At 47.2% G+C, this 13,700-nt stretch overlaps 1 protein-coding gene across 2 annotated transcripts in view; it reads left to right on the forward strand.

Moving 5' to 3' along the window:
- The window catches only part of LOC117584921 (neuronal growth regulator 1), an 82,918-nt gene that overhangs the window by 34,077 nt on the left and 35,141 nt on the right, over positions 1 to 13,700 (forward strand). For both annotated transcript variants that reach the window (XR_004573883.1, XM_034274070.1), the window contains exon 3: positions 10,205 to 10,357. Coding sequence is in view for 1 of the 2 variants with exons in the window: in XM_034274070.1 (XP_034129961.1) it covers positions 10,205 to 10,357 (153 nt within the window). In the remaining variant the exon portion in view is untranslated. The remainder of the gene's footprint in view (positions 1 to 10,204; positions 10,358 to 13,700) is intronic.

The raw sequence follows: 13,700 nt of genomic DNA on the forward strand, positions 1-13,700 counted from the left end.
GAGCTGTGGCCCCAGGGGCAGTCACTTAGCTCAGCCGATGCCTTATCAAATAAATACTGCCATGCCGGGGAGTTAATTTCAACTCCGCCCGATAGCAGCAGCAGCAGCAGCAGCAGCACAAATAGAAGGAATTATGTCACTGAGCTGAAGTGAAAAGAAAAACAAATATCTGCCGAGAAATAGCAAGTTAATAGCAAAAGGCTGTCAAACACACAACCCAGAAGCACACTCATTGGCAGCATCATTCATCTCTGCATACGGATGGACTGTAAATACACAGACAGAAAGACAGGCGGATGAACGGATAGTGAGATATCCAGGACATAAAGGAGACACACACACACACACAATTTTGTTGTTTTTTGCCTTGGCTCCTCTCGATGGCAGCTTGTTGATTTGCATCTGTTTTTGTGGCGCTCCTTGCTGCTGCATGTTCATTTCCATACGGACAGCAGACAGCAGACGGCAGACGGCAGACGGCAAGGAGGAGCCGCAGTCTGGGGCAGCCTTTCCACCCATCCGTCAAATGGAAATTGAATGGATTTTGATTTCATATTTTTGCTCTTGGCATATTTTAAAATTTGATTTACTTGCCAGCAAGAAAATCGAAAACAAAATGCAAATCCCCCCTCCCTATGTCTCTGTGTACACATGTCCTGGTCTTAAAGGGAACATTGTTTGTGGTCCTTAAGGGTTTTATTTAATTTGTTAGCTGGAAAAGCTTTCATTTTATTTGTTTTCCTTGCTCAATTGTGAACTGGAAGAGACCGCCACGCGTCCCATCATGGCAGACCCGCCTGAGTCGAGTCCTTTCCCCCTGTCTGGTGCCTATCCATAATCGGTGGACTGTTTTGCATAATCGTCGACTGTGACATGGCCTTTTAATGCGGCATGCCAGCCGAGTGCCACACCCTTGTACAGTTTTATTAATCGACGCGTGTCACTTATTAGCCGCACACACACACATGTGGCACAGTGGTGGGGGTGCCTCAACCCTTTGAGGCCAAACTAGAGCTGAGCATTTTGAGCTTTGATAAATGACGAACACACACACACACACAGGAGCACACACATGGGTCGCAGTTGGGAATAAATGGGAAAAACTAGCAATCGCTGAAAGAAATCAGGCACAGCCACAGAAGCCCGGCTACAGCAGCAATTAATTATAATTTTCCTTACTCTAAATTAGATGTGCATGTTTGCTGCTCATATTTTATCAGATAAGCCACCACCACAGCCACTGTAAGTGCAGGCACAGTGGGGCAGCCACAGCCAGGTGGCTGTGTACATTTCGGGGCCATCAAAAGTTGATTCAAAAACTAAATTAACAAACAGAAAATGAAGCCAAAGGACTGGCACTGAATAAATTCGATTGCAAATTATTTACACATAGAAAATAAATATATAAAAATGCTTGGAGAATATTTTATTTGCAAATATGCTCGAACCATTTGTATTAATTACTTAAACATTTTCACAAAAGTCAACATTCTCTGATGCATTGTGTGGTTTTATTTATTTGCAGGTAAGTCCCGAGCGGACAGCACAGGACAGTCGTTGGTTCATTAAAAACAATCCGTAAACAAATGGGCAAAGCACACACAGGCAGGCAGGCAGGCAGGCAGGCAGGCAGAAAAAAGAGCAAAATTGCACACAGAAACCGAATGTTATTTATTATAAATGGGGGCGTTTATTGTTTAACTTTTGTGGGTGAAACAAGCAGAAGGCAGAAGGAGTGAACACAGGGAAAATAAAATCATTTACACAGACATCAGGGCGGGGCAAACCGAAACGCCTCAAACAACTGAAACGAAAGCTGCAAATTAAAAATGTAATAAACTCCAACAGATGCGTCTATACATAATTTCGTGTCTGTGTTTGACAGGCAGTCCATAAAAAATGCAACGCCCCAACAGCAAGAGCAGACAGCAAAATGTTTTCCCAACTAATACCTGGGAAATATCTCGGCCAACTAATCAGGAATGCAGCCACAGCCAGAGAATGGCAGCTCTGATTCAATTATAATTGCCGGGCTCTCTCGTTGCTCATCCTCATCCACTTTATCCCCTGACGCAATATTAAAGTCTCAAAAATGCATTAAATTCTCTTCGGCTAAAGCGAAAATCAATACAATTTATTACATGTCACTTTGCAGAAGGCAGCCAGGCAGCCAGGCAGCCAGGCAGGATTCTGGCTTGCCACACCCGCACTCGCATCAGCTAAGGATGCAGCAGCAGAGTTTGTCTATCTGCGGTTGCTGTGTGCCTCTGCCTGTGCACACATTTGGCACAGTTTTCAATTTCATTCTCTATGCTGAATTAAAAGCAAACTGCACTCGAATGCCTCTCACAGCTGTGGTGTCCTGCTGGGGCAGCTATCCATTCAACTCAGTCAGAGACTGAGGCTGAGGCGTACCCTGCCATTTCTATTTATTTTTCCGCTGCGCTTTCAGTGCGCCCCATTTGCTGCAACGACTTGCTGACTAACTGTGGCAGCAACGACAATATGCCCCCCATTGCATCCCACTTCCAGACTCCAGACTCCAGGCTCCAGCTCAAGCTCAGGTCTACTCCGCCACTCCAGGGCCCTCGTGTGCACAGCTTGCTTCCGTTTCCGGCGCAGACAACACTTGGCCGCCGATAACTTTCCTTTCGCAGCTGCTCGACCCAGTTGCAACGAGATTCCCATTGATTTTGGCCAGAGCATTATCGAGGGCAGGGCAGTTTCCTCGCTCCATGTGGTTTACAAATTAAAATAATTAGAAAGAGATTGTCGAGCGACCCTTCTCCCACTGTCACTTTGGGAGCTTAAAGGCTGAGCCGAGTCCCAGCGATACATTGACACATATCAAAATCCAATCCACCCAGAGGCCATACATAATTGATTTGCAAATATGCCAGGGAAGAGCAAAAAAGACTCTCTGCCAGTCCAGACAAAAAGACAATATATTCATGCATAAATAAGCAGAGAATTTGATTTTGTAGGTCCAGCCAGAGCCAGAGCCAGAGCCAGGACTGTGCTCAGTGTTCTGTGTGTGGCCAGCAAGCTAGAAATGGCTTAAATATGAAATAACTTTGTGTGCCATCAGCTAGCCGTCTGCCAAGTGTTTATCTTTAAAATTGAAGCAGACCCAAGAGCTCGGCTGGAACGGGAGAGATTGTGCCCGGCTGTAGCCGGAAATTCTTCTGCTTGATTTATGCCCAGAAAATGAAACCACAAGCAGCAATGTGAGCCGAACCACTCCACTTTCAGGCACTGTCCACCCGCTCTTGTCCTGGCAGGGAGCACTGAAAAATTGTTGTCCAATTTGTCTGCCTGCGTGTGGATGCACTTCCACATGGCATGCCTTTGATGCTTCCCCGTAGGCTACGAGGTCCAGCCTCAGTTTTGCTGGCATTTAAGCAAGCTAAATGATGACTGGCCCCTGGCAACAAATTGAAATTGACGGCCCGCTCCGCTCTTTCTTGACATTGCTAAATCCTTGTGAGTGTCACCCACCCAGCTGGGGAAACCAAACTCATTAACATTTTGCTAACAAACGAACCACAAATGATCCGCTTTAATTTATTTTCAAACTGCAGCCCCAAATAAAAGAGAGACAGACACAGCCACGCCAGCAGGGGGACAGCCAGAGAAAACATGGCTAAATAAATGGCCAGAAATAAGAGCAATGCAAAGTAGCAGGCAAACATTAGTTAGCTGAAAATTGGCCACAGCCACACTGTGTCCTGTCCAGTCCTGTCCTGTCCTGTCCCTGGTTTTTACCCGTGATTAAATGCACGTAATTATCCAGACGCCTGTAAGCGGGCTAATAGTGCAAAATGCGGCCAAAAAGGAACACAGAGAGAGAGAGAGCAAACCCCAAGGAGACTCTCTTTAAAGCGCTTGCCCCAAAAGTTGAAAACTTCTCCACATCGTGTGTTCATTGGGTATTTATTTATGCGATGGCTGGCCGAAAGTTATCTAAGGATATGTGGGAGCCAAATGGGAGGACAGTCTTGTTGGCTTTGCGTATTAACAATATTGAAGCGACGACACTCGGCTGACCCTCATAATAAAGTAATAGGATTTGCGGGGGGCGGCAGTCAAACATTTGCATTTTGGCCTCAAAGAACAAACAGTGGGCAAAGCGTTAACACAAATATGAGATGAATGCCCAAAGACAAAGGTCGCTCGATGTGGCACGAACTACGTCAGGATATACTCTGAGGATTTTGGCCACCAAAAAGTTGCTGCACTTTGGGCTGTTTTCTGCTAATAGTTGAACAGCTGGCTCCTCAGTGTGGCTCCATAATTGAGCATTAAATTTGTCAGTCGGTTAAACAGGAACGGAGGACGGTGAAAGACCAGCCATGGCGGAAGCTACTTCAGTCAATTTTTTATTGCAAAGAACTGAAAAATCTGATACAGAAGATAGCAACGAGCCACAGGAAATGAAACAAAACGATCGCAGAAGCGAAATCAAATTGAAATTTCTGCTCCTTGTGCGCGTCCAGACAGCAAAGAAGAAAATAGAAGAAAATCAAGCCAAAAGCGCCATAAAACGTTGGCCAACAGGCAACATCTAGCCGGGAGCCAAAAGCCTGGACAGGAACTGGACATGCGGCGCGGAAATGTCTTGTACAAAAAGTACAAATGCTCCACGGAGGGACGGAAAAAGGACAAGACGAAAGAAATGTGAAAAGTTCAAAGACGACAACAAAGAGAGAGAGAGAAAGGGAGAGAGAGAAGCGAAGAAAAAATGAAAATTGAATGGCCACGCTCGGTTGGTTCTTCCATCCTGGTGGCAGCTACTACCAGGAAGATGGCCATTATACTTTATGCAAATCTTGTGGCAGCTTTAACAAACCAGGGTCGGTGTGGGGCTCCACCACCGCACAGGAACGGGAACGGGAACAGGACGTACAGCAGACGGCAGGAAGGCAGCAAGGCTGCTCGCCCGACGGTTGGCCAACGCATTTTAATTTAATTAATTTAAATTCTTAATGTGATATCTTCTCCACCAACTATGTGGCAAGCTCTCTGGGTGTGTCTTGTGTTTAATACGATTCTTTTTCCTTTTTTTTTCGCTGCCACTGCAATTGCTTAATGTTTCGTAAACAGTTTTGAGGCGTTGCAAATGAATGAACGCTGGCAGCGTCTTAAGTGTCGAATGTCGCGTGGCCTGAAGTTTTTCCAGGCAATTGACATGGGAATGGTCTTTAAGTTCAAATTAGCAGCGAGTGGCATAAGAGCAACATAACTGTGGAGTGGCACTGCAGAAACTTGAGCCAGAAATGGCATTTTTTTGCTGTAAATTATTGGTGGGAACTCCTGTCAATGCCTAACCGCAAAAGCATTGCCGCTGCCTATTCAGGGTCCACTTGATTTACGGCTCGACAAAGGGATGTATTCCTGAGCCACTAGTTTCGCTCTCCATTTCTGGGGTTGGCTTCTGTGCGTGTTGCCCGGCCAATTGGCGGAGTTTTCCGGGAATTTACAGAAACATAAACTCACTCGAATCGACTCGACTCGACTCGACGGCGGCCACACGTTTGCCGTTTTAATATTTTTATTGGTGCTCTTTTATCTGGTTTATGTGCTTAGCCCGCGCTTCCCTCTCCCCTGCCATCGAAGCAAGGGCGCGAAAGGGTTTTTCCACGCTGCTCCTGCTTCAGTCCTGCTTGTTTCTTGGGTTGGCCCAGCATTGTTTTTTATTATTTAATTTAAAGGGTTTCTTCTTCTCGTTTTGGCAGTGTGCCTGAAATATAAATTGGCAAATAAATAAGGGAACAAAATACGTAATATGTTTATGGTCTGGCGAGGATCCTGTGTGCTGCCATGACAGGGCAATAAAACAATTTACGAGTCGCACCCCGGAATCAAATATGCGCCAAGAGTCCATAGAGGGGGCTAAGCTCACACGCTTATTACGCATACGCCGAGTGCAACGTCAACAAGCAGCGTAAATCAAACGTGGCTCGAACTGGCAATGCAAATTGAGAAACTGTCAGCGCCAGCAGACAGTCGACAGTCGGAAGCATCGCAGCAAGAAGGATGCACAGCCAGGGCCTGCTAAGTGCAAACGTAAACGAAAATAGCACGAAAAAATAGCATTTCGCCTTTGCGGATTTATTTGGCATTTCAAAATGTAATGCGCTGGGCGGTGGCAACAGAATAGAGCGGGGCCAGTGGGTGCTTCAGGCTCCCCCAAATAATTTTATGCAAATGATATGTGCATAAAAGTCAAGCCGGATTCTGACAGCGGAGGCAGCAATGCAAATGGGCGGATGAGAGGATTGTGCAGGTCGTCGTTGGTGGGTGTGTGGCAGCAGCTTTCACATGTGAAACCAGTTGGAACGATGAATAGATTGAGTATCGACAAGCGCGAGGGATTGACGGGTTCACGCCCAGCGCGAAATGCAGCAACAGCAGCACACGGTAGGAGGTTCTGGCAAAGGACCAGCTGGCAGCATTTGCATATTTCGGGTGTCAAATGGCTCCTTCTAGGTGGCAAGGAATGGCATTCACTCGCACGGCCACGGGTTTTTGTCATTTTTGTACCTTTCTTCTCCTATTTTTTTTTTTTCCCGCTGTCGAAATTGCTTGGCACGTCCTCTGTCCCGCTGTCGTTGACATGCAGTTCCATCTCTTTGCCTTTGATAAATGCACTTACGACGCTGGAAGTCAACCGGGTTACCGTCTGCCTCTCTATAGAGTCCTGCCTCTAATGTACGTCACAGCTTAAATTGCAGGCAATAAAAAGTGAATTGGCCACAGAAAACTGCGCTTTAAGCCATACATATTGAGGGTGCTGGGGTGCTGGGGTGCCCCTCGGCTAAATAATTTGCATGCATTAAATATGCAACAAAGCAAAAGAGCACAAAATGCAATATGCTGAGAGGATGCCAGCGGATGCCATGGATCCGTGAACGGCCACGTACCAGGTGTGGCAATGAGGCCCGCGGCTGTTACTCCACCCTCCATATGCATGGAAATCTCGGCTAACAAGCAAACACTTTGGCCAAGGAAGCCGCCGAAACACGAAACAGCAAGAGCAAAAAATGTAATGAACATTCCCGCAGCAAACTAAATTTTCGTTGCCTTTCCGCTTTTCCTTGGTTTTTCTTCGGGCTTCAGTCGCTTCTATGCATATTTTAAAATGCATTGAAATGCAGATGGTGTACGTGTGTGTGGCGAGGGGAGGGGGGTGCACAGTAAACACTAAACAAATGCCAAAACAAGACAAGAAAAAGTGCGCGCAAAGCGCTGCTAAGAGCCAAGCGACTCTCCTCAAAGATGTTGCTACACTTGCGACACGTGGCAAAAGTTTTAATGAAACAAAGTGTGGCTGCAACCGGAGGATAGCCGCTGTGGCTCTGCCTCTGGCATGTAAGCTGAACCGCAGCAGAGCAGCCCGAAAAGAGAGCAAAGTTAGACGCTGTGGCAACCACGCAACGGAAATGAGAAAAGCGACTGCTGTGTGGCAGTGTGTCAGCTGAAAATAATGCAACACTGTGGCACTGTGGCACTGTGGCATGCATATTTCAGCCGATTGCATTGAAAACCCGCATCGTGTCACAACCATGTTGCCATTCGAATCGCTCGCAGAGTGCAACTGAAACTAAAACTCTTTGCCACAGAGCAAGGCGTGGGTGCCATCTGATTCGGGCCTCAAATCTGGTGCGTCAGGCAGCTCGAAATCGAAGTGCTTCGTGTGTTCTCCCACAGAACTGAGGCCGCTTTTCATTTACAAAAGCAAGCGAGAATGCCACATGCCACCAGCTCCTCGCTCCTCGCTCCTCATACACACAGCCATTACCTTGTCAGGGAGCAGCAGCTGTGGCGCAGATATTTATGCCACAATGTTGACTGTGCCAGCTGGAGGCATGCCTCACCGCGTCGAGTGTGCAGCTGATCAATTATTTAGGCAACCAACTGCGCTTTTTCGCATCACTGTTCATGAACACTTGTCGCAGGGTATCCACATGTTCGACTCTCTCAATAGTTCCCTGGATTCTTGTTCAAATTGAGTTTATTGTGTGGTGCTGGCTGAGGGACTGTTGGAGGGGTGGGAGGCACTCACTCACACAACCGCAGAGAGCTGTATGCTATATGCATTTCTGATGTAAGTGCTCTGCACATGTGTGTGTGTGTGTGTGTGTGTGTGTGAGAGCGGCTCCTGTGACACAGTTTCGCGAGGACATCGCGGACAGAGAGAAAGTGTTCGGTGGGCGCGGAAGTGGCGAAAGTTTTGTGTTTCTCCCTCTCTCTCACTTCCAGTTGAGCTGGAGCTTCCTCTCTCTCTCTCTCTCGCGCCTTTAAGTATGCAACATTATTGCGAGTTGGTCGAGAGACAACGAATGAAGTTCGTCGTGCCATCAGAGCTTCGATGGCCCCCCCTCGCACGCTCTTTCGCAGTTTTAATGCAATTTTGTGCATACTTTGAAACCAGTTTAAAATTGTTTAATGCGCCCACAACTCGTTCACCCCAAAGCCCCCAGCCCCCAGCCACCAACCTCCCATCAGAGCCACAAAGGCTTACGCACACACACGAACACCTCGCCAGGACGAAGTGGTTTGCATGTTTAATGCATTTCATGCATGCAATTTAAGGCCAACTGCATTTTTGGCCATTTGAGAAATATGTGCAAGAGCCTCGACATGTGCCACTTGGGCCCGAAATGTTTTGTGGCCCGAATGACCAGCGCCTGTAGCCTGCAGTGGGGAAGAGGTCTGCCTGCACCGCACACAGTTTTGCATCAAATTCATGTGCAAGACTCTAATTTCGGAAGGCGCCAGAACACCGAAACCCGAAAACTCAACCCCAAAACGGGGCCAGCAGAGTTGTCCTCTGGCCGGAGTGGTGCCTATCGCGTCCGAGTGGCAAGAACACAGAAATATTTATGCATGGTGAGATATTAACGCTGGCAGCAGACAGCCAGTCGACTGCTGTACGGGGCATAGAAGAGATTTAAAGTGGCCTCTCCGGGCACCCCATGGGGACTGGCATTGCCACTGACCACAGCTCTAAAACTGCAGGGGGGGGGGACGGGACTCCTCCTGCTGCTGCTGCTGCTGCTGCTGCTGCGTCTTAAAGTTCATTTAGCTGCGAAATTTCCACAATTTTACACAAGCGTGCACTCGGCTCCAGAGAGACAATATAAAATCGGACAGAGAGGGACAGGACAGGGCAGGGCAGGGAAGGTTCCAGCATTAAAGTCTGACCAATTTGGTGGCGCTTCCTTTGTGCTCCATAAAATGATGATCTGCGAAAATGTCCTTTTATGTTCGTTGGACGCTAAGGACCTGTAAAAGTGTCTGTAAAAGAGGGGTCAGAGCAGGACAGGGCAGGGCAGGGCCTTGGGTTGACTAAAAGCAAAGACAACCCACCTGGACACGTAGTAGCAGTAGCCAGGATGGCCAGGATCTGCGTCTGGGTGCCATAAAAGATAAAATGGAAGGCACAAACGGAAGAGTGCAGCCAGCAGCCGGCGACTTTTAGCCCGTTTGCTGATGCTGCCATTTTTGCTCAGCTTTTGGCCAGCTCCTTGGGGTGTCTCTCTCTCTCTCCCTCTCTCTCTGTCTCCCGCTTTGTTGCAGCTTGCAGCCTGTTGTTGTAATCAAATTTGTTACGCTGCGTTGGTGTCCCTGTCCCCGTGCAAGACTTGGACTTTTGCTCTTGAACTACATGCAGGCAGGCAGCAGGCAGCAGGCGCCTGGCATTTGCCACGCTTCGCTGCGCTCATTTGTCGCCAAGAGCCAACAATGGCCAGCAGGACTTGCTGGCTGCGTGCCTGGGTCAGGCAGTTTCTTTTTTTTGTTTTGCCAAAGGCCATAGAAATTTGTGTGCCTTTAAGGCTACGGGTGTGGAACTCTGACAGCAATTTTCACGTTCACCATGTTTGGCGCAGCCCCAAACGATGCCCCAAGGACACCGAGTGCGTTAGCATTGCCCCCCCCACACAGACCAGTTGACACTCTCCCCCCACAGCCCCACCGCCACACCGCTTCACATGAACTGTGCGCTTTTATCGGCATCCTGGGAGCCATGGGCGCCACCGTAGAGGCGTGAAGGGCAACACATTTTTATGCTAATTGAAAGCCGTTCAATATCGGGCGCCTAAGGAGGATTGGGACCCATTATTATTGTAACAGCAGCAACAACCCAAAATCTATGTCTATATAACCATAACTCAAGCTCTTGTTTCACTCCCATTTGCAGGCAGCAACAGCCGCTCGATGAGCAACGTGCAACAGTCGGCGGCCGCACCATCATCGCTGACCGCATCGTTGCCGCGCTTCCTGTCCCGAGGCCACACCTATCGCGCCGTGGTCGGCGACACGCTCGTCCTGCCCTGCCAGGTGGAGAATCTGGGTGAGTTCCGAGGGTTTGGTATAATTAATCCGCTGGCATTAGCATTGGCGATGCCCGAAATTCGATCATAAAAATCAACAGAGAACAAAAAATATAATAATGTCAGCGACGCGTGAGGGGCAGCACAGAATTATGCAAAATAAATGCAAATATGTTTAGGCAGAATGTCAATTCACATCAATTTAATGTACAACAAAAGCAGCAACCACACGTGGGCCGGGGGCGGGGTGGTGGTAGGTGCCAAACTGCCAAACTGCCAAACCAAACAGCTGTCAGCAGCTTGTCGCTTGGGTTTTTGTGCCACGACAGCGGCACACATTCTCTCGTGTTGGCAGCAAATAAATTTGGCTGATTAACGTGCTGCAGATGCTGCCAGAACGCTGTTTAGTCTAGCATCAATTTCCCAATATATGATATACACAGAGGAAATCCTGCCAGCGAGCAGCCATTTCGGTCTTTAAACATTGAACACAAATGACATTCGGCTGGCCATGGATGCATGAAACAAAATATGCATCGCTTTTGGGATATTTGTAGCTGCGATTGGCCATCGATTGAAATGCAATTTTATTGCAAACTCTTAATTAACGAAGAGGCAAGAGGCAAGAGCCACACAAAACTGTCCATCCACTGGGTGCGCTTTGTTTGTGGGCAAACAGCTCGCTGGTCTGTCTGACGTGACGCGTGGACAAAATCGAACTTTAATCAATTAAAGTTCACAATATTTGCTGCGACTAAACATTTCCACTAATATTGGCAGAGGAGTGGGGGATTATCGTTCGATTCGCTTTCAATTTTGACCCAAATAAGAAAGTTTGTGGCAGCCACGAGGGGGGTGGCCTGCTGTTGACATGCCAATAAATAAAATGCAATTAACCGTTCGCGGCAAATGAAAATAAATTGCACATTGATGGCCGTGCGACGACACTGGCAGATTGACGTCAGTCAAAGGTTCAACCAGCAGATAGAGCAAAGAGCCAGGCACCGTGCAAAATGCCGGAGAAAGTGTTTTGTTTTCCTTTTTGCCGCCAGTGTAGAACATTTCCGGATGGCATCAAAAGTATTTTCAATTAATTGGATACACGCGCACAGAGCGACAGCCATTCGACTGCAAATGATTTCCCATTAACGCCTGATGTTTCGACTTGTTGTGTGACACTCTGATTTTCAATCTCTGCCTTAATCTGCCGCGTCACTGACATTCCAGATTGGTCATTGGATATGTGTGTTCATTGTGCCTGCACTTATGCTCGGCTCGACCCAGCAAAAACACAAATAAATTGTTGCTTAATGTGAGGCGAGAAGACTTTGAAGTAGAGCTCGTCCATTTCCATTTAAATGGCAATATTCAGATACGGAGACAGACTTTAATCGACCAGCAATTAAATGCAAATAACTTTTAACATTTCCTGCTAAATAATCAGGATAATGCCACAACGAGCAGCGACAGAGAGTGAAGCAGCGTGAAGGAGTAATTCTATCGCAGAGACAATGCTTCGATTGCACTTTGTTCAGTTTGTGTTTCTGGTTTTGCCTGTCACTCTGCTGCTGTAGTTTTTCTGCGTTGCTTCTTGTTGCCTTTCTCCTTGTGCCTGCTGCAGTGTCATCAATCCGCATCAGCTTTTAGCGGCAGTCGGACAGTGTGAGGGTTTGATTGCAGCAGATCCGGTCAGCGCTGGCCGAGGTCGAGCAGAAGGTGGAAAAGCCCTTAATCCAATAAAAGAAATTAAGTATCAAATGGTCTATGAAGCCGTTCATTGATTGCCCCATCGCGAGTCGTGTGTGGAGAGGAGTCCGTGTGTATGTGCCAAGCAAATACGTATACGCCGTGTTGTCACCCGTTGAGTGGGGCACCAAAATGCTGGTCAATAAATGCTGAGCTCCGTTTCAAATTGGATTTTCATTGGTCTGCGAAGCAGGCAATCCAATGTAAGGTATTGACTTTCCAAATTGCCTCCGCCCCCAAGAATAAAGAATTCATTTGGGCCTGAACCCGTTCGACTGCAGCCAGTAGTCAGGCTCTTAAGCTGGACAGCAAAAGCCCCAAACAGAAACCCCACAAATTCATACATGTCGGAAATGGACGAGCTATAAAATGAAATTTTCATTGCCGCTGCCAATAATATCAACATGCGGCAGCACAGCCGCCATTAGAGGCTCCAATAAAATGCAGGACTCATATAACATCACAATAAAACCCACCACCACCTGCGCCACACACACAGAGGAACAATCATCATCCCACAATTGCTTCCTAAGACTCAAAGCAATTCAATAATAATCGAACCCGCCCCATAAAACGATGATTGTGTGAGTGTGACTTCAACTTTGCTGCGGCTTATGGTATTTGCATTTGTTGTGGGGCATTGGACTCGGGTGGAGCTTCTCTGTTTTTTCTTTTGTGCTGTTAATAACCGGAAGGATATCGGCACGCGCACCACTGAGCACACTCATTACGTGTGCGTATGCATTTTAAAATCGACATCCATAATGCATCGCTTTAAGCTGTGATTACTTAATGGCCACCTTAAGGTCGGCCCAAATGTCAGCTGACGCCCAGCCCAGCCCAGCCATCCGCGCCAGGGGTCAGTCATGCGATGGCCCCCGACCAGATGGTTGCAAAAATGAAAACATTTCATTAAAATTTTATATTCGAATGCTGAAATCATATTCCCACTCTCCCGATACACACACACACACACACATTGCCCGTGTCGTGTGTTTACACAACTCTGATTTTGGGGTTTTATGGCACGTATACGTAATATGTCGATGAGGCGCTTTTGCACGTTTTTTTTTGTTGTATTTTTTTAATATTTCCATAATAAATACAAGTTCATAAATTGTTCGAGGCTTTCGGTGGGCCCACAGCCCGAACTCTCGGGCACGGCACATCAAATAAATAAACATATTATACGCCACTTAATCTCATTTAACAAATTCTCTCGTTTGCGGAGAACAATGAGAAGAAGAATAAAAATAACAACAACAGCAAACAGCAAACAGCACAGAAGGAGGGCAACAAAAAACTAAAGTGGTATAAAATATGCAAAGACTAAAAAAAAAGCTAAGAATTATGCCAGCAACATCTGCAAAATTATGTCATTTATATGAGCAAACATACTAAAAAATAGATGAAAACAGAAGCCCGCACACAGACAGGACTCCAAGCTACGTCTTCCCTTTGTGGGATAGATGCCATGGCCAGCTATTCCGTAGACAAACAGAAGTGAAACTCCAGAATGTTCACGGCTCAACGGGTGAGAGAGAGAGAGAGAGAGATGGCAAAGGCAGGAGATGGATAGATGTAGATATACCCAGCCATATGCGAGACACAAAAACT

The sequence above is a fragment of the Drosophila guanche genome, unplaced genomic scaffold, assembly GCF_900245975.1.
Source record: "Drosophila guanche unplaced genomic scaffold, DGUA_6, whole genome shotgun sequence".
NCBI lineage: Eukaryota > Metazoa > Arthropoda > Insecta > Diptera > Drosophilidae > Drosophila > Drosophila guanche.